Raw genomic sequence first — 26,552 nt, 5'->3', positions numbered from 1 at the left:
ACTGTGCTATACCAGACCTGATGCAGCTACATCCAATCTACTATCATGTGGCAAAATTGAAAAATACATTCCACTGCAACATTCTGATATCCTTTGCTTTAACCTGCAGAAAGATTCAGCATAAATGGACTTGTTTGTTCAATGAATAGAACAGTAAAAGTTAGTAGCCCTGAATTTCAGCAGATTTGCTGCTGCTACGTTGGCGTAATTTAATCAGAAGTACACACTTCTGGTGGACTGAGGCAATGCAGTGGCAGAAGGTCATCACTGCTTTGTTACTAATCATTGAATTATTTTGTTGAATTGAAATTGTGCAGCTAATTTTGAACAAAAGTAAGTTAATTTTGAATAAACCTGAAGTTTTAAAACTAGAAGGGGATAATTTACCGTGAACTTAATCCCATCACATTGTATGGCACCCTTATGCCAAAAAAAGCCAAAATTAATATCAGGATGATGATAAAATCTCAAACTAAACCTGCCTGAAAAATTGAATGCTTTTTTATCCTTGCGCTAAAGCATTATTGTACATAACAGGGGTAAAGTTCCTCTGTGTCTCAAATTAATTGATGCAATGCCCAGCGCTGCACTGTATAAACCAAACCTGAACCAAATCTGATTTAGCTGACAACAACTGTGAAAGACAGTGCAGATGTACAAATGGGTTTAGTAGCTGTAAACAAAAAAGGCAATATCAGCCTAAGTTCACATTTCCAACTGCCATTCAGTAATGTCTGCTGAAAGCATGTGTGGCTATTGAGCTTGACTGTGATGTGTTGTCATGTATCTAGTGGCAGGTAACACTGGGGGGAATGTTACCAAAAAACAGCAGAGAGTTGTTACCATCAAGAAAAATGGTGTGCTCCCAGAGAAACATGCTGATTTTCTCTCGAGATCTTATGACACTGCCAAAAAAAAAATCAAGGGGGTGTGTTTCATGTCATCATACAGGGGGGACACCCCTGCCAAGATAGTGCCAAGGGACATTGCCAGGCCACTGTCTGGCAGTGTTGTCAGACTTTTTACAGTGTCCCTCTCCTCCAGGGCTATACTCACCTTCGTGCTCTTCTGCGGGTTCAACCCCCACGACAGGTTCATGTCTAGGTGAACCTGTTGTAAATGGTGCCAGCATGATGTCACGCTGGTGCCCGCTGAATATCCGGTGAGGGTGGAAGTCCAGGAGAGAGCGCTCGCTAATGACATGGCTAATGTATTAAAATGAGCTGCCTGGGGTCCCGCAATGTGTTTCACACTACTTCGCCAGTGAGGGGGCTGGAAGATTGGAACTTGGAAACTTGCCAGCATGAATTATGCTTTCCAAGTCTCTCCGGATATTGAGTGCGCTCCGCCATTCCCATAGATGGAGAGCATGGAGTCAAAATTTCTCCCACTGTCTTGGCGCCATATGAAGAATTACTCATTGGTTGGGATGCCTAAAAATTACTAGTGCTTCTGAAACCAAACAGCTGCATTAATCCCCAAAGAACAAATTGAAAGAGAATGCGTGAAAAGAATTTTAAAAAAGGAGAAATACCAGTGCTTGAAAGAGATTTCAAATTTTTAAGAAATCCCTGAAAGTAATTTGTGAATTAGAGTATATTATGTCATAATTTTAAGCAATTTTAAAATAAAGAACACATGAAGGCTGTTTACATGATGATATTACCATTTGTAAATCTAAAATTTGTGTGGCAAAGTACATTAAAAGTTAATATTCTATAAGGTACTATGTTTTACTCAATGTTAGATCATTTATAATAAGACGTTAATACATTTGTAATATTCCAGGATATAGTTACTTATAGGTCAGATATTTTCTGAAAATTTGTTCCCAAATGAAATTTATTTAGATTATGAAAAATCTAATTATGAACATTCTTACCAATAAATCCAAGTTGCGAAAACTCCAAGGTCATCCAGTCATCAGAAGGTTGCTGTTGTGCAAAGTTTATCATGGTTTGCAAGTAGTTAGGTGTTGCTACAATATCATCCTCCAACTGTTAACAAAAAAGAACAAGTCAATCAGTGTATTGTCTTGGAATGAATAACTAACTTAAAGTAATCACGTAGCAGTTTCATTTCCTTGGATAGTGGCTTGCTTAACAAATTCCTTTGTTAAGACAACAAGAGTTAAAAATAGATCCAGTAAGAGGTCTCACAACAAGATCAACAGGTTTAATTAGAATCATGAGCTTCTGGAGCATTGCTCTTTCATCAAGTGATGGAGTGTTGATGTTGCAAGATTTCTAACTGTTCCATCCCAGTCCAACACCGGCACTTCCACATCATGAAAACAGACAGGTCAACAACTAGTAAAATTGTCCACAAGGAAGTTTACAGATTAAAAATTACCAGTGCATTTCAGAAGCAAACTAAGCAGATGTAGTACACACGCCTATACTTCTACCTACTTAATCTGACATCCACCTTACACAACCACTTATCCAGCATTTGTGCAAAAGATACTGTTGCAACTCAACAAGGGTATCTTCAACAGCATCTCCCAAATCAATGACCTTTACTGAATAGATCACGGTTGGACATTAAGAAATTATATGCGGCTCCCGATCTTGATTGGTTGAACCCGCAGAAAAGGACCTGGGTTGACACTGTTGGTATGGAGATGGACAGGGGGAGAATGTTCAATGTGGGTTTCCTCCGGGTACTCCAGATTCCTCCCACAGTCCATGTAGGTTAGGGGCATTGGCTATGCTAAATTGTCCCTTAGTGTCCCAGGATATGTAGGTTTTGTGGGGTAAATATGTGGGATTACGGGGATAAGGCCTAGGTGAGATTGTTGTTGGTGCAAGCTCGATGGGCTGAATGGCCTCCTTCTGCATTGTAGGATTTCTATGAAAATGCACTGAAGTTATTGGGTGAAATTTTCCAATGTTTTTCAGTTCGGGTGGGAAAAGCAGAGTGCTGTTCTGCTGGCTTTTACCGCCACATTTTCTGACACTGGCGGGGAGAAATGTGAAAGGGGATGTCTCGCAATTTGCTGGTAGGACAGGCATGAACCAACAATTCCATTCCCTCCCCACCATGGGCTGCAGTGCTGCACTCATCTGTGCACCTCTGGCAGGTCCTGTACACTGGATGCACATCGTGACGGACTTTTTGTGATTCTTTTTGATGATGTGAATGAACAATCCAACATGAGGGAACAACCTGATATGCGTATTCACAAAGATATAAATAGGGAATCCCGACTTTTAAATTCACAATCTCCGTTGTGTGATTGACAGGGACAGGGAGGAGAATAATCGCCCGGGAAAATTCCCTTGGCATAAATGCTGATTTTTTTTTGTCTGCTGCTCGATTCTCCATCCCCTCTGCCGTTCCCACATCCTCCCCCGATAACAGGGGTGGAAAAAAATTTTTTTGCACCCATCTTTTTATTTATGCAAAGGTAAATAACTCCAGTTTTCAGCATGTTAAAACATTTTAGCCACCATAATATCTTCAATTTTGTTTATTACTGTAAAATGTTAAATTTGGTATTAATTATGAAATACTTAAATGGAATAAATAATCAACAAAATACCAGCAATAATTATTTTATTGAATAAAAATACACCTGTAACTTAACTGTATATTATTGTGGAGATTTGAGTGATGGCATTGCAGTTTTTAATATGTTGACTGAGATTTTCTGCTCCCGTTTATGTTGGACAGGTTTGGCAAAGGGAGTGGAAAATATCGCAATAATTGCAAAGTCGGGTGCTATGTTAGCGAAGATATGTGACACAATTGTCCACTTCCCCTATCGATGACAGGACACATTGCTTGATGATCTACATGGAGAACATCATTACAATAAATTAGCATATGATTATCAGGCCTCTGTGCTGGAATCATCCCCCATCCCAGTCAGAAAATCCATCCACAGTGACATGACATCTGAACGATATGAACCATGGCAGGTCTCAGCTTGGCAAGCAGACCTCCCAGAGGAGCTCAGGTGAGTACAACTCTCAAGGGGAAAGAGTGCTCTGCCCAGGTATTGCCATAGCATATAGCCTGGGCCGACTCAGGGTATTGCTGGTTACTGCCAGGCAGCAGTGCCTGGGCCATGCTAGTGGGTGCCAGGGTAGTGTCAGGGTGAACTGGTTTGCTCGTGTGCACTGGGGTGGGCCTCAAAAATGGCACCCTGATCCTCATGCTTCTAAGTTGCTGGTGGGTAACTAGCCACAAGCGATATGTCATGGAACAAACGACTTGAACTTTTTTATCCCAAAGTGCTGAACTATGTGGTGGAGAAAGCCACTATTGCTGACGGCAGCTTCTATACTGCTTTTCCCAGCTGATTTGATTTTTGCCAATATTAGGGAAACTCCTGATCATTACATTTTTAAATAAATTTTATAAATTATTCTTCAATAAGGTTTCCAACCTCTGATCAAGGCCAACAAGCACATGTGAACATCACTGTGAATGAATGAAAAGAAATCCTGTTGTCACTTTTGTCATACATTTTGTGTTACAATTGCGTTTATAATAGTGTGACAATACTTTAAGGAATGTATTTATGTTTCTTATGAAGAGAATGTTTAAAATTCAGTTCTGTTTACATGGTGCTGATTTGTCTGCACCAGGCAGCTCACAGGCTGAGAATGCAGATTAATAATTGATCCTAGATAATGGGCTGTTTGTTTTAATGAGTTAATGCATTTTTGTTTATTTTTGATTTTTCCTCTGGGGTTTCAGAGGAGGGTTTTGATTAAGTTGATTGATAGGTTGATTGATTTACACATTCATGTAAAGTGGGGGATTTAAGCTTACAGGGAAAAGTGGTGATTTTCTGTTTGGTTCTAAAAGAAACAACAGGTGTCTCTGTCTCTAACTCTCTCTGAAAGTTGCTGTTGAGTGTCAGAAGGCAGGTGTCTCTCTGTCTCTCGCTCCCTCTCCAGAAGTGTTCAAAGGCTCTAAGACTGTTAACAAGTTAACATGTAAGCCTGTGTTGCTTGATTTTGAAGAGGAGTTTAAGTCTATAAGAGGACTATAGCTTGAATTGGAACTAATAGAGATAGACTAGCAGTTAAAAAGTGTCTTGCCTTGTTTAAATATTTCAATTGGTAAAAGTTAAACTAATTTATTTGTTATAGTTAAACTATTGTTAAGTAAAGTTTGTTTTGATAAAAGCTTCTTGATGTGTCAATAAAATCACACTTGGAGTGAAACACCTCTACCTAAAAAAAAAATTGGAATCTAGTCTAACTTCATAACGTACCCTGGGTTTCTGATCAGATCCCCAACAATAGATTGTGTGCCCTTATATCAGTAGTCCAATGGTAGCCTTTGAATACAATACTCCAAATGGAATTTGACAGTGTTGTGTATTGAATTTCAGAGAGACATTTTGGACAGAATCTTGTGGAGACAAAAGGGTTATCAAAGCTAGCTGGGGTGTTGGTGGGACCCCTGCATTGCCTCTCTTCAAGAAGATTCAGTGGCTTTGTGCCACACAGCCATTTAACAGGAAAGCAGTGAGCCTTCCTCTGGGATCAAGGATTTCTGAGGGACCAGATTTCTTCTGCCAAGAGCTGCTGGCCCATCAGTGGCCATAATCTTCTGTACTCTGCAGTTTTATCTTGAAGGCCGGTACTACATCCCGTGAGGGCTTGGAACAAGGAGGGACCCAGACACAAGTGAGAGATAGAGGAGAGTCAACGGGAAGCTGGTTCTTAAACCAGGGCAGGGGTTGCCTTTCATTAGGGCACCCCTTCCCAACATTGGGTCCCTTAATCAGTCAGAGACATTTTGAATGAGGGATCACCCCTGGGAGCCCACAAACAAACATATCAAGGTTTGCTTTTGTGCTCCCTGCATGGCAAGCTCCCAGCCTGCCACTGTGTAAATATGTATGGTGGCAAGATGAGGCCATTAAATGTGCATTAATTGGAGTGGAGGAGAGAAATTAACAAGGTCCTTACATGTCACTCCTTTGCTACCAAACCCGCCATGGGGGATGGCTGAAGTTTCCATGCATTGACATTGGAAGGGGTACAGAGCAAGTTCACCAGAATTATATCAGCGTTTAAGTGATTAAATTATGAGAACAAGTTCCACAATTTTGTTTTGTATTGGCATGAATTTAGATGATTGACGGGTAATCTAATTGACCTCAGAATGATAAAGCAACTTATCTGATCAGTAAGCCTTGATCTTAAGATTAGTACTGGATTATTTACATGAAACCAGGAAAAGCTTTTTCAAATAAAGGGAATTGAAGCTCTGGAATTCTTTCCAAAAAAGATATAAATGTGTGTCAGTTTTGAAGTCTAAGATGGATTACTGTTACCAACAATATCTAGAAATATTGAGCAGTTGAGATACTAATGTAATTATTTAATGTTCTGTCAGAAACAGAGACAGAGAGATGCAGACAATGGCTCCATGACAAAAAAGCAGTGGGGCTGACATTTAGTGGCTGGGAAACCTCAAGCTGTAGGGGATGGAGTGATACTGCCGAATTTACAGCAGAAGATCTTCTGAATCTTTTTCTTTGTTTCTCAGCTTAAAGCTCACCAGTTAAGAAGCTGGTTAACTGTCCTGAAGGAAAGGCTGTGGCAGTAGACCACAGATGAGAATCAGAGAGAAAGAAAAAAGCGAGAAAGTGGAGGGAGAGAACGCAAGGAAGAGATTGCAAAGGACATTGGTGGGATGAGGTCACAAGTTGGGGAGATCACAGGTCATGGTAGTTGAATGCATAAATTGGTGTCAGGATCAGATTATGGTGGAGGTGGGGTGGTGATGGAGGGAACAAGTCGAAGAGCCGTACAGCACAGGAACAAGCCCTCCGGCCCTCCAAGCCTGCGCCGATCATGATGTCTGTCTAAACTAAAACTGTATGCACCCATTCCCATCCTATTCATGTAGTCATCTAGATGCCCCTTAAATGCCACTTTTCCCACCAGCACATTCCAGACATTCACCACCCTCTATGTAAAAAAAACTTGCCTCTCACATCTTCTCTAAACTTTTCCCACTCACCTCAAACTTATATCCCCTAGTACTTGACTTTTCTACCCTAGGAAAGAGCATCTGACTACCCACTCTATCCATGTCACTTATAATCTTGTAAACCTCTATCAGGTCGCCCCTCAACTTCCATCGTTCCAACAAACTGAGTTTATCCAACCTCGCCTCATAGCTAATACCCTCCAGACCAGGCAACATCCTGGTAAATCTCTTCTGTATCCGCTCCAAAGCATCAGATTAGTTTGCTTCTCCTGACTGACAGACAGCTCTGGTTAGAAAATTAGTTGTTGGATCAGGTTGTTTTTGCAAGCTTTTAATTTTTGGGCTTCCGTGGTTTTGGGAAATCCAGCTCACAACCGTACGGCTGCTAAAGTTTGAGGCTTGCAAGCTCATTCCTATATTGGAATTGACGACACCACATTGCCCCTTCCTACCTCACTCTTAAAAGAGAAAGATATTGACCCAATCTCCAACCTCCCTAAGTTAAACGCAAATAGGGAAATTGTAGATGGATTTCCTATTTTTAAAAATTTAACCCACTTCTTGTCCAAATGTCCTGAAAGGTTAATTTCCTGTTTCACATCTCCTCCAGTTCATGTTTTTCCTCTTCATTTTGGGATTATTTTCAAATTAAAATAGTTACATTTTGAATCTTGTTTTCATGAGAATGTTGACATGTTCTTATAGCTGTGAGAGATGGTCAGAGAGAAAGAGAGAGAGATAGATGGTGAAAGAGGGAGAAAGAGAAAAACATAAAGGAAGAGGGAGAGAGGCAGGAAGAGGGTGAGAGGCAGGCAGACAGATTGGCAATGAACTATATTAAAATACAATACACATACTGACTCATCTGCAATGCATTCAATCCCTGAGAGAGATGAGGAACAAATAAAAAGATATATGAAAAGGAATATTTTAAACAATAAAGGCTCCTAATTTGCAGTTTTCAAATAAAAACAGACAGAATATATTAAACAACAGAGTCCTCAATTCCTCATTTGTAGTTTTCAAATCATAATATTCAAAGTTATAAACTTCTTTCATTAAAACTCCAGTAAAATGCCCAGCATAGATTTCAATAAAAATAGACATTGATGTACTCAGTAATCATTGATCCTGATATGCTGATGGCCTAAACACCCCTACTGCTATAGAACAACAAAACTTCTGACTCACCATGAACAATACCATAAATATATTTATATAAAACCATAAGTTTACACACACATCCAATTATTGATCGAGTAGAAATTCCAATATCCAAATTTGTAACGGAATCTACTCAAGTCAACATGCTGCACTGTAATTACATTTCCCTACCAGTGAAGGTGCTGCAGTACCACTAAAAGTGGGAAAATCTAATTGCAATTTGTAAAGTTTACATAGGCGGTTTCCATTATAGATGTGAATGTAAGAGTTTATCATCAAAGGTACAAGGACGAAACTTTTAATTCTAAAAAGGGGGCCTGAATATTGATTGTGCACGCAGATCTAATTATTCTCTGTCCTCTAAATCTATATCAACCCAAGACTGCACATGGCATTTCATGATTATCAGCAGAAATTGTGACTCAATAAATTTGTGATAATGATTTTACAAAGCTGGATTCTTTACTGTGGATAATGCTATCCATGGACTGACTGTTCTGACATAGTATTGGGAAATTTGAATAGTTGACAATGATTTTAAAAAAGCTGCGATGAAAATCCATGGCTTGCATTACCAAAAAAACTTGCTTTGTATTGGAATACAGACAGAAAATGTTGGAATTGCTCAGCTGGTCTGGCAGTATCTGTTCAGAGTGATATCAAGGTTCAGATCATCAACTCAAACATTTGTTTTGATTCTTTCTTTATAGATGCTGACCTGTTGTGTATTTACAGGATTAATATTTCAGATTTTCAACACCCACAGTATTTGGTCCTTGTATTATATGGGGACACAGTTAAGCTGTATTCACCTTGGCTGAGGGGTATATTTCATTTGACCTATTATTTTGTGACTCAAGATTCCATCTGAAATACAAGTAGCGACCAAATTGAACAGCTAAAATGATTCATAACAAGCCGAATCAAAGTTCAAGTTATTTGTTAGTCATCCAAACCCCAAGATTGAATTATTGTAATCCTCTGCTGCCATGTTATGTGATCTTATTAACTTTTGCCAGTAATTCCTCTTCTTTGTTCCTGAAGCAAAATGACATTGGACCTCGCAGGATATCAGATGAATTAGAAAGGAATTGGCTATTTGCCTTTTATTGCACTGTTTAATTGCTTCCCATATTTGAGTGAGAACAAAAATAGTTTTTAAAATTCCAGTTAAATTGAAAAAAAGTATTGACTTTGTCTTTGCTATTACAATCATATTTTCTACTAGTCGGGCTTTCTGGAATCCTGAGGCTGTAAAATTTGCTACCAGCAGTCCAAATGTGGAATAAAACGAGAACATATGTGCGTTTCTTACAGACCTCAGTTTGAAATATGCTTCAAGTAATATGGAACTTGGCAGACTCAAGTTACACTGCTGGCTTGGCATTGCATTCTGACCCAGGAGAGCCAGAGCTTTGCGGGTGCATCCTTTCATTAAGGTGCATAAGATTTCACATGCATTCAAATAGATCTATCTTCACTTAGCAAACAACAGATGGCATACTCAGGTGAAAATTATCAAACACTCTGAGTGCTGATTGGATCATCTGGGAGCTTTAAAAAAATTGGCTTCACAATACCTGTGGATATACTGCAGAGGGTGCGAGGTCAAAGTGGTGTCTAAGTGGGAGGTAGCTGATTTTGCACTGGCATTGTACATTTTACATCAATTCAAAGCCGAAATTGCTTCACATTGACACATAATGAACAATGTAACTAGCCTATTTGTGATCATAAATCACAAAGCCTGTGTATCTTCTGAAATATTATTGTGAATACTGTGCATAGCTCTGAAAAATAGCTGAGTAAATAATCAATAAAGTGAACAGTTTTTTTACTCAGTCCACCCCTCCACAGGTGTAGCAGCATGCCTACACTTGCAGTTGTTAACACTACCACATGTTTGCTCTTATAACAAAATACGCACTTGCATTCAATAGAACTTATCAAAACTGAGATAAAGTGACAGTATTATCACACCCTTGATGATAAGTGGATGCTTACCTGTTTCAATTTCCACCTTCCCCCTCCCTGGAACAAACTCTGCAGATGGAATTTTACCGTCCTGACCACAACAGGAATCAGAGCAGGTGAGGAGCCAACCATGCAAAGGTCCTTTAATCTCAGGCAAGATTTTACAGTTTCGGGACGAGTGAGGCCCACCCTGAATCTCAATGGAATTTATATTTACATACATAGGGGAATGGTAGAACAATGGTAATGTTGCAGGTCAGTAAACTACAGGTTCCAGAGATACCCATCATAACACTGGAGGGGATTAATAAATCTGGAATAAAATGATAGTCTCATTAATAATGATCATGACTAGATTGTCATATAAACTTTTCTGGTTTACTGATGCCCATCAGGGAAGGGAAATTGTCGTTCTTTTCCAGTTTGACTATATGCGACTCCGCCCCCATGGCAATGTGGTTGACTCGTACTTTCCTACCCTCCAAAATGGCCTACCAAGCAACACAGTTGTATCACTGTGGGTATACCTACACAAGCTATCCAAGAAGGCAACTCATCACCGTAGGAATAGACAATAAATATCAGTGAAGCTCACACCCAAAGAACAATTATAACAAATTAAAAGCCATATAACCTGACCTTCCAGTTATAATAGTAACAAATACACCTGTGTCTGTATGACATTTATTTTCTCTGCTGTTTTACTGATAGCATTAACCCAGTTATGTTGACAATTGCTTTGATCTTAGTTTGTCTTTACCACATTTCCAGTTACTGGTTGCACCAGATACAGAACTTTCAGTGCAACTGAAGTTTAACAGTCAATTGCACCTTATAACCAAACATTCAGGTCGCTGACTCGAGCCATTGTGAAATTAAAGCATTCCCTGCAATGCATTTAAAAATATTCTGTCTCTGTAACATTTTTTCTGATGAATTTTTTTAGTTCATTTCTTTCAAATATTATCTCAATTACTTCTTACTGAGACAGAAACCTATTCAAATTGGGTCTGATGAAAGCAGCCAGTGTGCTAATTGTTGCATGGCAAAAGAAAAGATTACTGGACAGTCTTCAAATGCCTCAAAGAGCAAGCATTTGTCAGCTCACACTCTCTGTAATAATAACAAATGGAAGCAAATAAGTTTGTGTTTATTACATGAATTAAGAATAAGGACGCTAAAAGCAGCTGTCATATTTGATGTTTTAGATTTTTTCCCTTGTCTCTCCAAAAGCTCTGTTGATTAGAGATTGTAACTGAACCATCTGAAACACTTTGAACTTTATAACCACACAATTATCAGGAGGAACTGAAGATACTTTAATGGGTACAGGGAATAATAGCATCTCATTTCTTCACAGAAGGATCATATGGCCTGCTATTATTATTGCATCATGGCTACATTATTAGTCTCTTGGCAGGCTTCTGTGAGACTCTAGCCATTTCAATAGACCTTGAAAGGATGTGTAAAGCTGCAGCATTTGGATGAGAGTAACATAGATATTAATTGCTTTTAAGCTGCTTTTGCCTTTATTGATTGACAAAGATACTATAGAATGGGAACAAAACACAAAGTATTTGAGCTTGTGGACACTTGAATCAACCAAATGGAGTGATAGAAAAGAAATTGAGAAGCCTTGTTAAATGCATACATCCAATTTATATTTTAATTCATAATGTAACTCAGTTTCCTTGCTGTCAAATTGGCAGTGGTTAGCACTGCTGCCTCACAGCACTAGGGACCTGGGTTCAACTCTACCCTCTCGTCACTGTCTGTGTGGAGTTTGCATGTTCTACCCTTGTCTGTGTGGGTATCCTCCGGGTGCCCCAATTTCCTCCCACAGTCCAAAGATGTGCGGTTTAGGTTGATTGGCCATGCAAAATTGCTTCTCAGTGTCAAGGGGATTAATAGGGTAAATATGTGGTACTATGAGGATACGGCCTGGGTGGGATTGTTGTTGATGGAGGTTGGATGAGCCGAATAGCCTCCTTCTGCATTATATGGATTCTACGATTCTATGACTTTACAGGGCAGAGCCTATAGTGCGACAAAACAGTTGCATGCTTAATTAGCATGACAGTTTTTAATTTGTGACTTTATCAATCTGATTGGGATTATACAGACCAGCATCTGCAAAGGCACTTTGTTATATCCTGTAGCGGCAGGCTGACAGGCCACTCCATTCCTGATGCTGATCAATTGCAAGTGCCAACAGTACATTTTGGTTATACACAGTAATGCAGCCAGTGGTGGGTTCAGGGGTGGTGACTGGGGAATGGAGCCAGTGGGGTAACACCTCAGGAGCAGCAATCGGAGAGGGGGTGTGAGAGGAAGTTTGCCGGTGTGGTGATCAGCTAGGGAGGAGGGATGGTGGTAGGACATGGTCATACAGGTTTGGGAGGTTGGGAGGGGCGGGAGTTGTTTGGCACAAGATTTTCCAATGTACTGGGAAATCGGGGCACCTTCGCAAAGGCGCCCCAAGAGCTCAGCAGCTGGCTTCACCAGCGAAATTTAGCTCTGCACCCCATCCCCCACTCCTCCCCCCTCACCCCCCCCACACTGGTGACAATTGCATCTGGTCTTTTTTTTAACCAAGCGCCCTACAATCGGGACTGGGAGCGCTCTCTCATTTTCACATTCATTTGGCACTTAGAAGCTTTTTCATAAAATTCTGTCCCCCATCTTTTAATTTCCTTTTTCTTTTTTGTTTTAAGATCCCTGCACTGTCCTGAACTGAGAGCTGACCATCATGCGATACCTATGAAAACAGATGGCGATTACATGCTTTCTCCAAGAGCCTTTCCTTCAGGTTATCAACATACTGATGTGAGAACTATTGGTAAGACCAGCATTTATTTCCCACTCTAGTTTCCCTTTAGAAGCTGTTGGTAAGCTATTTTCTTGAATAGATGTAGTAGGCATGACAAAGATATTCCAAGATTTTGTCTCAGAAAAATAAAAAATACATTTTCACATTTTATATTGCATTATCACAACCACCGAACATTCTAAAGTGCTTTACAGCCAATGAAGTACCACTGAAGTGTAGGCACCGCTGTTCCAAGGGAAAAGCGGAGCTAATTTGTGCACAGCAAATTGCAAGTCCCCATAAACCAACCAGATACCCTGTATTTTTTATATTGATCGAGGGATAAATAATGACCTGGACAACAGGTATAACTCACCTTCTCTGCTTGGTACTCAGTTTACTAACATCTCTGAAAGAGTGCAAAGCAGTGGAGCACTCTCTCAGTACATCTCAGGAGCGCCAGTGTAGATTTTCTGTGCTCAAGTCTTATATTGGGACTTGAACCCAGAACCTTGGTGAGTGACAGGTAGTAGATTTTTTATTTATTCTTTCATGGGCCTCACTGGCTAGCCATGATGTGGAGATGCCGGTGTTGGACTGGGGTAAACACAGTAAGAAGTCTTACAGCACCAGGTTGGACTTAAAACTTCTTACTGTTCCCACTGGCTAGGCTAGCATTTGCTGCCCATCCTTAATTCCCAATGAGAAGTGCCAGCAACTGAGATATGACTGACAACAACAATGAAGGATCAGCCAGATCTGGTGGTGTTCCCATGCACCTGCTGCTCGTGTCCTTCTTTGAAGTTTATTTATTAGTGTCACAAGTAGGCTCACATTAATATCACAATGAAGTTACTGTGAAAATCCCCTAGCCGCCACACTCCGGTTCTTGTTCGGGTACACGGAGGGAGAATTTTGCATAGCCAATGCACCTAACCAGCATGTCTTTCAGACTGTGGGAGGAAACTGGAGCACTGGAGAAAACCCATGCAGACACGGAGAAAACGTGCAAACTCCACACAGAATGTGACCCAAGCTGGGAATAAAACCGGGACCCTAGTGCTGTTGAGGCAGCAGTGCTAACCACTGTGCCACCCTAGAGGTTGCAGGTTTGGAAGATGCGTCGATGGAGTCTGGGTGAGTTGCTCACAGTTCTACAACTGTGAGAGCTGTGACAGTGAATGTTTAAGGAGGTGGAAAGGCTTTGGCGAGTTAAGAGTTTTTTTTGATGTGTATCTTCACATCCACGTTGTTTTTTACCCTTTAGAGGATAGTGGGGAAGCGATGGAAGGATTCATGAACTGATTATCTGCCCGTCAGACAGCGTTATGAATGTTCCTTCTGTGGCCAACAAGTGGACTGAAACCCGAAGCTTCTGGTTCAGAGGTGCGAATGCTACCACTGTGCCACAAGGCCACCCTAGTTAGGAGATGAGTGGCCTACCATAAAATTCCCAATCTACACCTGCTCTTGCAGCCGCAGTATTTATGAGGTTGGTCTTGTTAAATTTTTGGTGAATGGTGAACCCAGGATATTGACAGTGGAGGATTCAATGATGATAATGCCACTGAATATCAAGAGTTAGACTCCCTCTTGTTGGAAATAGTTTTGCAAAGCACTTTTGCAAAGGGGCAGCACAGTAGCAGTGGTTAGCACTGCCGCTTGACAGCTCCAGGGACCTGGGTTTGGCTTGGGTCACTGTCTATGTGGGGTTTGTATATTCTCCCCGTGTCTATGTGGGTTTCCTGCAGGTGCTCCGGTTTCTCCCACAGTCCAAAGAAATTGATTGGCCAAGCTAAATCACCCCTTGGTGTCCCTGGATACATGGGTTAAAGGGATTAGTGAGTAAATATGTAGGGAAACAGGGATAGGTCTGGGTGGGATTGTTGTCGGTGCAGACTCGATGGGCTGAATGGCCTCTTTCTGCATTGTAGGCTTTCTATAATTCGTTGTATGACTTGTGTGGTATAAATATTACTTTATAGCCTTTTTGTTATTTTAGCATCCTTTTCAAATCTTGATAAAAGCTGACAGATTTAGATAATCATTTCCATCATGTTTAATGAAATACAAATATTGCTATGCATTTGCCAAAAGCAATGGAGTCAACTGCAAAGATGCCACATATAACATGTTAAACCTGCTTGCTATTTTGGGCACTGTCTGTGTCTATTTAAAAGGGACGTGTGGACAGGTCCCATTCATTAAGTTTCTGTTCAATAAACAGAGATTAGAGAAAAAGATGCTGCAACTAAGGTTGTTCAAATCAGTTAGTAATCATGGGGGTCGAACTGGAATCCAGTCCGTTGTTTTCTTTGATCCCATTTTCTCTGTCTTAGAAAGATGGATCAGTGTTTTGGCTCAGGGATTGAATTTGGATCATTCCTGTCTTGGACAGTCTTCAATTCATTACTGAAATCCTGAAAAAAGGCAATGCTGTTAAATTACTCTGGGGACCTCTTCATGTGAGGCTTCGTAAATAGTGGGGACTGTTATTGGTAGCACTGATGATAAATCTTTATGATTTCACCGTCCAACACTTACTTTGGGATAAGCGTGTTCACACCAACTATGAGCAGCGGGGCTGTATTGAAATCCTCATAGAAATGGGAGGCCCGGTAATTAGATTGCTGCAGTTAATTTTCTTATTTCAGAAAAATATATGACAGCCCATTGTTATAAGGACATAACAACTACGGTCATGACATTGTAAAGCAAAGTTGAAGTTTATTTGTTAGTCCCAAGTAAGGCTTACATAAACACTGCAATGAAGTTACTGTCAAATTCTCGAAGTTGCCACACTCTGGTGCCAGTTCGAGTCAAGACACCTAACCAGCATGTCTTTCAGACTGTGGGAGGAAACCGAAGCACCTGGAGGAAACCCACAAAGACATGGGGGAGAACATGCAGACTCTAAACAGACAGTGACACAAGCTGGGAATTGAATCCGGGTCCCTGGCATTGTGAGGCAGCAGTGCTAATCACTGTGCCACCGTGAAGAAGATATGTGATGTATGGGCACAAATTGCTTCTAGTGTGTCATTATGACAAAACTGAAGTGGGAATCTATTAACTGACATAAAAGAAAATCCAATCTGGTACATTAATGCAGTCTGCAGAGAGATTGGGAGTACCTTCCACCTTCTGCTCCCACCCTACCTAACTGGGAAAATCTCAGTAAATATTTTTAGCTTGGTCCTATTTATATCTATAAATTAATGACACTACAGGAAGACACAGCTGTTTGTGCAGGAAGCATTTACAATTTGGAAGGCAGTTATAAAGGGACTCATAAGGATCTCATGGCAGCATTATTAGCTAAAACTAATGGTTTTTTTCTACAAGCTACTGATCAAACTCTGACAGGTTCAGCATACCAGTGACAGTAAGCTGAACCTTTCCTTACTCGTGATTTGAAACTGCAACCAAGGGAATACACGATAACTATTTCACTGAATTACATTATGCAGGAAAGGTTGAGTGATCTGTCATCGCTGAAGTTGAAGCGAGAGGCGTTTTGGTTTTATCTGCTGACAAATCTGCATGTAAACAACTGCATAATAGAGTTGCTTCAAGCACAAAGATCCCCAGTTCAACTTTCAGATAACATAGTCGCTGCTACTCGCCTGCCAGTGCCAAAAGCAGTAGGCAGAATGCACCCATGTCCTCCCCAGGAGGGTTCAATAGCAGGCTGGTTGGGCAGGGGTGGGGAGGGGGGTTTGGAATTTAGCCAGAGTGCAAATAATTGGTTTTACATTGGCATTAATTATCTGTGTTATCTTCATTGATGTGGAGATGCCGGTGTTGGACTGGGGTAAACACAGTAAGAAGTCTATCAAATAAATCGGTTGGACTTAAACCTGGTGTTGTCAGACTTCTTACTGTGTTTATCTTCATAGAACCATAGAATCTCTACGCTGCAGAAGGAGGCCATTCGACCCATCGAGTCTGCACCGACCACAATCCCACCCAGACCCTATCCCCATAACCATAACTAATCCCCCCAACACTAAGGGGCAATCAACCAGACCCGCACATCTTTGGAGTGTGGGAGGAAACCGGAGCACCCGAAAGAAACCCACACAGACACGGGGAGAACATGCAAACTCCTCACCAAGCTGGGAATCGAACCCGGGTCCCTGGCGCTGTGAGGCAGCAGTGCTATCCACCGTGCCGCCCCTTCTGCTGGCATCCGCCATAGTGGATTAGGAAACCTCCATGGTGGCTGGCATAAATGTGATTTCCATCCCGCTGTAGGGATGCAGATGAAGGCCTAAATGGAATCTTCCATCCGTGCCCGACTCTCCGCGACACCAGCCAGAAAACATGCTGGTCTGAAACACATTTGGAATAAAGTGGCATGCAGACGTCGGGACTCAGCTGAACAATGCCTAGGACGGCCTCCAGAGTTGGGAGTGGATGCCACCTGCAACCCTCCACCCCGGATTGCCACATCAATAGGTAAGGAGGGCATCTATAGGCAGAGCTTCCAGATTTATTCTCATTGAGGATTTCCATCTTCTGGCCATAGTGTTCCCAATGATTCACCTTCTTTATCAGGAAGTCCATCTTCTTTTCTTCTATAGTAGATCACAGTCTTTGGGCGCCATTTCATTATGGCACCTGGACAATAACAACAGACTAAGTGCCATCAGGCCCATCCCACCACAGAATATGACATAAAACACCCGGCTGCATAATTAGTGAGAGCGGGGCCAAAAGAAATGGCATGGTTTCCTACCAAACTCGCAGGGGGATACACCCCACGTCTCTGCCACCGCCATGGGACTTAGTCCCAGCTCAGAGAATTCCGCCTAGTGTCATCTTACATTTCCATGGTTCTATTTGGCAACAGATTTCAAGTTATCACATCTGGTGTTTGGGGCGGAGGGGGTTACATGGGATTGCTAGCCTCAGAACTGCATTATCTCTGATAATGTGTAGGTAGGCCAAAAGGGCTTATTGTTAGGTAATCAGAGTATCTGTCCGATGCAGATGCTGGGCCCTTTTAAAATTCAAACCAGGATTCTGTCTATGAACTGGGCAGATTTTATGTGGTGCCTCTTCTGGTCAGTTCCAGCATGGTTAAATTTGACATTATTTTAAGGAATTGGAGGTAAGTGGAATACTCCTCAGAGCTCCCAAACAAAAATTTGGACCATTCTTATCCCAGCAACTCCCCCCTGCCCTCCTCCCCACTCCCTGCCCTGACCTTATTGGTGGCAGGGGAGGTTAAATATTGGTCACTAAATCTGATAGTGTCCTGCCAATTCTCATTCTAATATATATGAGACTGGGGTGGGGGTGGGGGTGAGGGTGGTTGGTGAGGGTGTGAGGGTTGAGATGGTGGGATCTCAAAATTATGGTTAACTCTTTGTTGAGGGTATGGGCAATCAGAAGGCATGCCCCACTGGTTAATCATTGCCAAAGCATGATTACAGAGCACTTTACAGAGCAGAGTGAAAACTGAACGGAATGAGGGGAAAAAGAGGCAAAGGAGTTAACATTGCAGAAATCTATAGTAACACCAGAGGAGTTAGAGGTTGGAGCTGAAAGCACAGTAATAGAATTGTGTTATAGGAGATTTTTGAAGGCTGGGATGGGAGCAACAAGGTGGAGAGATTTGGTGAGGGATTTGCAGCAAGCAAGGACATGTTAATTGGAAGGACAGTTGCCAATAGTGGATAAATAGACCACTGTCTATAGATTGTGCACAGGGATGGGAAGTCATTGGATCTTGCTAAAGACGGGGTAATAAGGGTAATAGGAATGTTGAACTTTGGATAGTGGCATTGACTGCTGGAGTTAGGATGAGTTGTAACTTGTGGTGGGAGGAGGCTGAGTGATCATTTCCTGCCTGAAATTATCACTGTTCCTTCTTCTCATTCTCTAGCAACTGAAAACAAAAAACTGAGAAAGTGGAGTAATCCTGTTATCCATAAAGATAATGAAGACCTAAATGGAATCTCCAATCCGTGCCTGACTCTCCACGATGCCAGCCAGAAAACATGCCGGTCTGAAACACATTTGGAATAAAGTGGCATGCAGACGTCGGGACTCAGCTGAACAATGCCTGGGACGGCCTCCAGAGTTTGGAGTGGACGCCACCTGCAACCCTCCACCCCGGATTGCCACATCAATAGGTAGGGAGGGCATCTATAGGCAGAGCTCTATTAGCTATGGTGAGATGTACTGTCCACTCCTCTTCATTACCCTGAGACATAGCATATAACAGCAGGGAGATTATTTCAGGGAGAGATCATGTCTCCAAATTTTTTTGAGGAGGTGACTAGGTATGTGGATGAGGGCCATGCAGTTGGCATAGTCTACATGGACTTCAGCAAGGCTTTTGACAAGGTCCCACATGGGAAACTGATCAAGAAGGTAAGAGCTCATTGGCAATTTGGCAAAATAGATCCTAAATTGGCTTAGTGGCAAGAGGCAGAGGGTAATGGTTGAAGGTTGTTTTTTGTGACTGGAAGCCTTTGTCCAGTGGTGTATCACAGGAATCGGTGCTGAGTCCCCTTGCTGTCTGTCGGGTACATTAATGATCTAGACGCAAATATGGGAGATGTGATCAGCAAATTCAAGATAACACGAAAATTAGTAGTGTGGTAAATAGCAAGGAGGCAAGCCTTAGGTTACAGGACAATATAGGTAGATTGATCAGATGGACAGAACAGTAGCAAATAGAATTTAACCCTGAAAAGTATGAGGTGGTTCCTTTTTGGGGGACTAACAAGGCAAGGAAACACGCAAGAGAACATACAATGAATGGTAGGATACTATGAACTACAGAGAACCAGTGGGACCTTGGAATGCATGTCCAAAGATTCCTGAAGGCAGGACAGGTAGATAAAGTGGTTAAGGATGCATAGGGGATACTGGCATAGAATATAAGAGTAGGGAGGTTATGATGCATACAACGTTCGTTAAGCCGCAGCTAGAGTACTATGTGCAGTTTTGGTCACCACACTGTAGGAAGGATATGATTGTACCAGAGAGGATGGAGAGGACATTCACCATGATTTTGCTATAAGATTGCATTTTCAAACCTACCTAAGACGAGTCTGAAACTCTCCTGTTTTCTCACTAGTTTGGCACTTTGAGTTCTTTTTGTAAAATTCCACCCCATGACTCCATGACACATAGGCCCTGAGATAGCCTCAAACTATCATGTCACCTATTGAGGTTACTGTTTCCCTTGAGCAGTGGAACGTTGTTCATCACTGGATCTCAACCTGTTGAATCTTCCAGGAGGATACTGATGCCTCCTCCTGCCCCCATTCCCTTGCAACACTTGCTGGCCTTCGACATTTTCAGGTTGTGCCTCCCCATCTGGAGAGCATATTGTATTGCGCTGTCTACAGCCAACTGTCCTCCCCTCCCTTCGTGCCCTCTCCTCCTCATCCAAGGAAGTCCCTCCAGCAGGGTAAACACTGTCCATTTCAAAACTTCCGCCTGCAGAGGTTTGATTCGAGTTATGATGAGACCTGTCTGCAAAAAGCCTTTGTAATAATTTAAGCTTCCTTACCTAATGGCAGTGAACAGAATGCTTCATTAAATAATCAGTAATGCACAGACTCATAACTCAATTTTAAACTCCTACCTCCTCATATCTCATAGAATCATAGAATCCTTATAGTGCAGAAGGAGGCCATTCAGTCCACTTGGCCAGCACCAACCACAATCTCACCCAACCCTTATCACCATAACTCCACATATTTATCCTGCTCGTCCCCCTGACACTAAGAGACACTTTACAAAGGCCAATCAATCTAACCCACACCTCTCTGGACTGTGGAAGGGGACTGGACCACCCAGAGGAATCCTATGCAGACATGGGAAGAACGTGCAGACTCTGCACATACAATGTTCCTTCTGGTCCTTAAATCCTGCTCTGGATCTAGAATGTGATTCTTGTCTACCTGTTTCGCCTATATGTCAAACGTAAAAATGAAAAGCCCAAAACTGTAGTCGATTGGCCCTTTAATTGCTGTATTAGGCTCTTTAATTGATGGCAGGTGTGTGCTTAGTGTAATCTTGTGCTGGGAATTTCTCCCAGTGTCATCACATGCAATTTGATGCTGAGCCAGAACTGTGAGGTGCCTGCAGGAATCATGGAAAATTCTGGCTGATGCTATTCAATAAGAGGAGAGTGAAGAGGAGCAGTACCGTACTTTCACAAGAGTGCCTGACAACATCAAGCCAGAGGCCTGCTGGATAGAATGGAGATATCGAGGTCACTTCACACACTACCAAACTGATAAAATTAGCATGTGATCTGACAAGTGAATTATATTGGATGAGATTCACTGGAAATCGTACAATTTCAAAACACTCGGTGTGGAATATTAAATTGAGTTATTAGTAATAAATTGCAAGTCAGAGGAGTTGAAACAGTGCCACAAGTCTATGGCCACAGAGATGATATTTTTGACTGGTTTTGCAAATGTGATCTGGTCAAAATGTTCTGTATCTGCCAAAATTTCAAATAGAGAAACTAAGAACTGAAAAGATCCAGGATGTTGTTTTGGCAGCCTTCATGGGAGAGCAGTTAGCTGTTGGTATGGTAACAGGAGGATATTAGACAGATTTATTCCCATCTTCTGCTTATTAGCTGGACATTCAGCTGATAATCATAAAAGGTCTGTGCACGCTCATCCAGAAAACCAGCAAAAGTTGACTCACATCAATAAATGAACTAGAAAGAGGCCAATGAAATGTCAGGGTGACTCTCCATTACAATCAATTTACCAAATGCACCGTATCTATTAGATAAATACATGCTACTAATCAGGCAGCTCTCCCCGCCATGGCAGTAGAGAGTGCAATTCTTGACTTTATTTCAACAGTGAGTGAAAAAGGATCATCTTCATAATGATAAGGTGCGACATTCTGACTTTGCCAGTTTTAATTCATCTATTTTCTGTCTGACAGGACTTCACATGTGCACAGCAGCACTCAATGGACATCATGGACAATGAATTCTCTGAGGAGTGGATTTCTTCTGAAGGGGCACTGCCACAGGACTAATTTTAACTATGCACCAGCTCAGATACTCTCACACTTTGGTACAGTTAGACAGATGGTTGGGTTTTCACCTGGTGAACCACATTCACAAGTGAGTGAGCAAGAGCAGATGGTAGTGGCAGGGACATCAGTCACAAGCTAATGTCAGAGGGGACAGACCTTTCCAGAACCTGTTCTGCTGCATGCTGTCCCCTGGGAGCTGTCAATGTTAAGTAGATTCAGTGGCCTGCAACACAGAGAATGTGCGGTGTGCTGACAGGACTACCAAACACATTGCCTGTGATTGTTGTTGTTCGTCCATCATCATCGATGAGGACCTCGACACCATTAGTCATTTTGAGGCTGGTTGCGGTGTGTCCGAAGATGACTGATCAGGCCAATTCGGGCACGGAATGTCCTGGCACATATTGGACAGACTTGTGTAGACACTGTAGTTGTTGCGCTGGTGGCTCTGGACTTGCGCAGCTCGCGCTTAAGTTGTGCTTCAGCAATACACCTTGCTTCGTGAGCTTGATAGCCTTTGTGGATGAGGCAGCGCCAGGTAGGATGGTTTTGTGCCAGCGTTTCCCAGGTGGCCGTGTCAATGTCAAGCGACTTCAGGGAGGCTTTGAGTGTGTCTTTGAAACGTTTCTTCTGCCCTCCATGCGAGTGTCTTCCAACAGAGAGTTCCCCAAAAAGGAGCTGCTTGGGTATGCGCTCATCTGACATACGGATGACATGACCTGCCCACCAGGTCTGCGCTCTCATCAGCAGTGTGTGGACTGATGGTAGACTTGCTCTAGAGAGAACTTCAGTGTCTGGTATTTTGTCTTGCCATCTGATGCGTAATATTCTGCGAAGACAAGTCATGTGGAAATGATTGAGCTGTCTTGCATGCCTTCGATACACAGTCCACTTTTCACAGGCATACAGGAGGGTAGTGAGTACCGCGGCGCTGTAGACCTTCAGTTTTGTTGCTGGGCTGATTCCTTGATGTTCCCATCCAGTGGAGCGCTGTCTACCAAAGGCAGAATTAGCCTTTGCTATTCTGCGGTTAACTTCTGCATCAATAGTCACTGCTTGGGAGAGAGTGCTGCCAAGGTAAGTGAACTGGTCCACTGCCTGTAGTTTCTGCCCTTAGGTTGTGATTATGGGTTCTGTGTACGGTGCATGAGGAGCTGGCTGGTGCACGACTTCAGTCTTTTTAATGTTGATGGTGAGTCCAAAGTTGTCACAAGCCGTGGAAAATTTGTCCATACTGACTTGCATCTCTGGTTCTGAGCCAGCATACAGGGCGCAGTCATCGGCAAAGAGGAAATCTCTCAGAACGGTCTCTTTCACTTTGGTAATAGCTTGAAGTCTCTTCAGGTTGAAAAGCTTCCCATCCACTCTGTACTTGAGGCTAATTCCAGCAACGCTGTCCTGGAAGGCATCATTCAGCATGGCAGTAAACATCATGCTGAACAGTGAGGGTGCGAGCACACAGCCTTGTTTGACGCCATTGGCGACTGGGAATGCCTCAGAGGATTCGTGGCCATCATGCCATCATGGAACTGGCGTACCATCTGAATGAATTTGGGGGGGCAGCCGAACTTTGACATGATCCTCCACAGGCCTTGTCGGCTTACAGTGTCGAAGGCTTTCTCGAGGTCAACAAAGGTTGTGTAGAGCTCGCGATTCTGCTCCTGACACTTCTCCTGAAGTTGGCGCGTAGCAAAAGCCATGTCAGTAGCCCCACAACCTTTGCGGAAGCCACACAGTGACTCTGGAAGCAGGCCCAGCTCCAGATGAGTGACCAGATGATTTAGCAGGACTCTTGTGAGGGTTTTTCCTGTGATGGAGAGCATCGAGATTCCTCAGTGGTTGTCACATACTTGCCGATTGCCCTTCCTCTTGTAGAGGTATATGATAGAAGCATTTTTAAGTTCCTGAGGAATGGATCCTTGCTTCCAAAAGGACTGGAACAACTCAGTGAGCTTCTCGATAAGTGCAGGACCAGCAGCTTTATAGATCTCTGTGGGTATGGCATCTGGCCCTGGGGCTTTGCCACTGGATAGCTGGCTGACAGCTTTCGTGACTTCAGCTACTACTGGTGGGTCATCCTTGGCACTGTTGATATCATCTTGGGGAATCCTGTCTACTGCCTCATTGTTAGTAGATGACGGTTGGTTGAGGACGGCTTCAAAGTGCTCAGCCCATCTCTGCAGGATCTGAGCCTTCTCTGTAATGAGAGTTGTACCATCTGTACTCAGGAGTGGGGAGCTCCCGAGAGATTGAGGTCCATAGAGAATGTTGAGGGCTTCATAGAACTGTTTCAAGTCGTTTCTGTCAGCGTATCCCTGTATTTCATCTGCCTTGGCGCTCAGCCAGGCATCCTGTATTTTACACAGTTTATTCTGGACTATCCTGTGAGCACTGGTAAAAGCATTTTTCTTGGCAGCTGAAGATGGGTCGTTCTGATAGGCCCGATGAAGACGGTGCTTTTCAACAAGTAGAGCCTGTATCTCCTCATCATTCTCATCAAACCAATCATGCTGCTTGTGGGTGGAGGGCCTGAGCGTCTTCAGCACAGATGTATGGATAGCATCCCTGAAGCATTCTCAGTCATCCTCAGCGCTGCCTGCGAGGTGTAGGTCAGCAAGCTTGAGTTCTAAGTCTTCAGCCAGTGCTGAAGCTGTGCTGGGGTTATTTAGCTTGGCCGCATTGATTATTTTCATAACCTTGCTTCCTTGTGGTCGCCTCTTGGGTCTGATGCGGAGTCTCATTTTGGAAACAATGAGCCTATGATCTGTCCAGCAGTCAGCACCACACACGGCCTTGGTTACTCTGACATCCTGCCTGTCTTTTCTCCTGACAATGACATAGTCAATAAGATGCCAATGCTTAGAGCGAGGGTGCATCTACGAAGTCTTGTTACAGGTAGGCAGATGGAAGGTTGTGTTGGTGATGAGGAGGTCGTGTGCTGCACAGGTCTTCAGTAAGAGTAGGCCATTACTGTTACACTTGCCCACTCCATGCCTCCCAATGACTCCCTGCCAGATTGCAGAGTCATACCCTACTCTTGCATTGAAATCGCCAAGCAAAATCAGCTTGACAGTACTGTTCACTGCTGATAGTAAGGCGTCTAGTTCTTTGTAGAACTTCTTTCATCTCATCTGGGTTGTTCATTGTGGGGGCATAGGCGCTGGTCAGGGTGGCTTGACTTCTGTTCTGTAGGGGAAGCTATAATGTCATAAGCCTGTCGTTCACACCCTTGGGTAGACTATCAAGTTTCCGAACAAGGTGACTGCTGACGGCGAATCCAACTCCAGCAGCACGACGCTCATTGCTGCTGTGACCGCTCCACAAAAAAGTGTATCCACCTCCAGTTTCAGTCAACTGACCTACATTGGCAAGATGAGTTTCGCTCAGGGCTGCAATGTCAATGTTGTATCTTGCAAGCCCTCTGGCTATTCTTCTCTCTGGTCTGTCTGCTGTATCACATGATGATGGTGTCGAAACAAGCACTTGATTTGGATTAAAGTGAGGGAGAGTTGCGCAGCGTCAGCCTCATTCTCTCTTACCAATTCCCATCTAGATCCAGTGGCAAGACAAGAGTCAAGATGGCTGGAGGTGAGACTAGGCACAGTGGATGTCCAGGACGTCTTCTGTGTCTTGTCCTGCTCTTTGTGTTCCACAACTCTTGCACAGACTGCCTTCTTGACTGTTGGACCTTCCATTGGTCTCGTCCGTTCAATCTGCTGGACTCTGTCTTCACATACTGGGATAGACATCTCCCTATCTCCCCGAGGGTTGAGACCCGTCGGCTACCCTCACCTGGTTTAGCCGGCTTGTCAAGGCTATTGCCCGGGTGTGGCCGCTGTCACATGCACACAGCTACAGGGAGCCACAGGTGAGAGCTAAGTGCCAGGTGGGGACAAAGGATGGACAATCCGCTCTGAAAGGACGTGACATGTTCCCCCACCAAACTTTTACCTGTGATTACAGAATGAGTGGAGGAGCCTCAAGAATGAGTGGGTGATGTTGCAGGACATTTCAACAGCGTCTACATACATTGATTATTAATCACAGGAATCAAATGATTCCATACCAGCCTTGTTCATGGCTGTACAGATTTTAGATGTCAACATATGCCTGCCACGTTAAACAGGACGACAGATAGCTTAACCATGGCCTTGTAGCATGTCACTGACCTGCATCAATGTGTCCTCCTGCAGAGTTCTAGCAGTAAATTGGCTGAGAAGGATTAAACAGAAAAAGGGCACAGAAGCAAGAACTCTACCGAAAACGTTTCCACTTCTCATCCATTGATTGACCTCTCTCCTACACACTCAGTCAGTATCTGACATGCTGCCTCTTGGCCTTCATTGCGAAAGGGCTTTGCATGAGCGCTTGAGTACAACAGCAAGAGTGTCTTACTGCAGCTGTATGGGGCCTTGGTGAGACCACACCTGGAGTTTTGGTCTCCTTATCTAAGAAAGGATGTACTTGCCGTTGAGGGGGTGCAGCGAAGGTTCACCAGACTGATTCCTGGGATGGCAGGACTGTCATATGAGGAGAGAGTGGGTCAACAAGGCCTGTATTCACTGGAATTTGGAAGAATGAGAGATCTAATTGAAATGTATAAAAT

At 43.0% G+C, this 26,552-nt stretch overlaps 1 protein-coding gene across 2 annotated transcripts in view; it reads right to left on the bottom strand.

The window, feature by feature from the left end:
- The window catches only part of LOC145346622 (alpha-1,3-mannosyl-glycoprotein 4-beta-N-acetylglucosaminyltransferase B-like), a 249,206-nt gene that overhangs the window by 49,838 nt on the left and 172,816 nt on the right, over positions 1–26,552 (bottom strand). For both annotated transcript variants that reach the window (XM_080194108.1, XM_080194117.1), the window contains exon 8: positions 1,883–1,997. In XM_080194108.1, coding sequence (XP_080050234.1) covers positions 1,883–1,997 — 115 coding nt within the window. The remainder of the gene's footprint in view (positions 1–1,882; positions 1,998–26,552) is intronic.

Source organism: Carcharhinus amblyrhynchos, chromosome 1, assembly GCF_965287045.1.
Source record: "Carcharhinus amblyrhynchos chromosome 1, sCarAmb.v2.hapA, whole genome shotgun sequence".
Classification (NCBI taxonomy): domain Eukaryota; kingdom Metazoa; phylum Chordata; class Chondrichthyes; order Carcharhiniformes; family Carcharhinidae; genus Carcharhinus; species Carcharhinus amblyrhynchos.
This window is presented reverse-complemented; position numbering and strand designations above follow the sequence as displayed.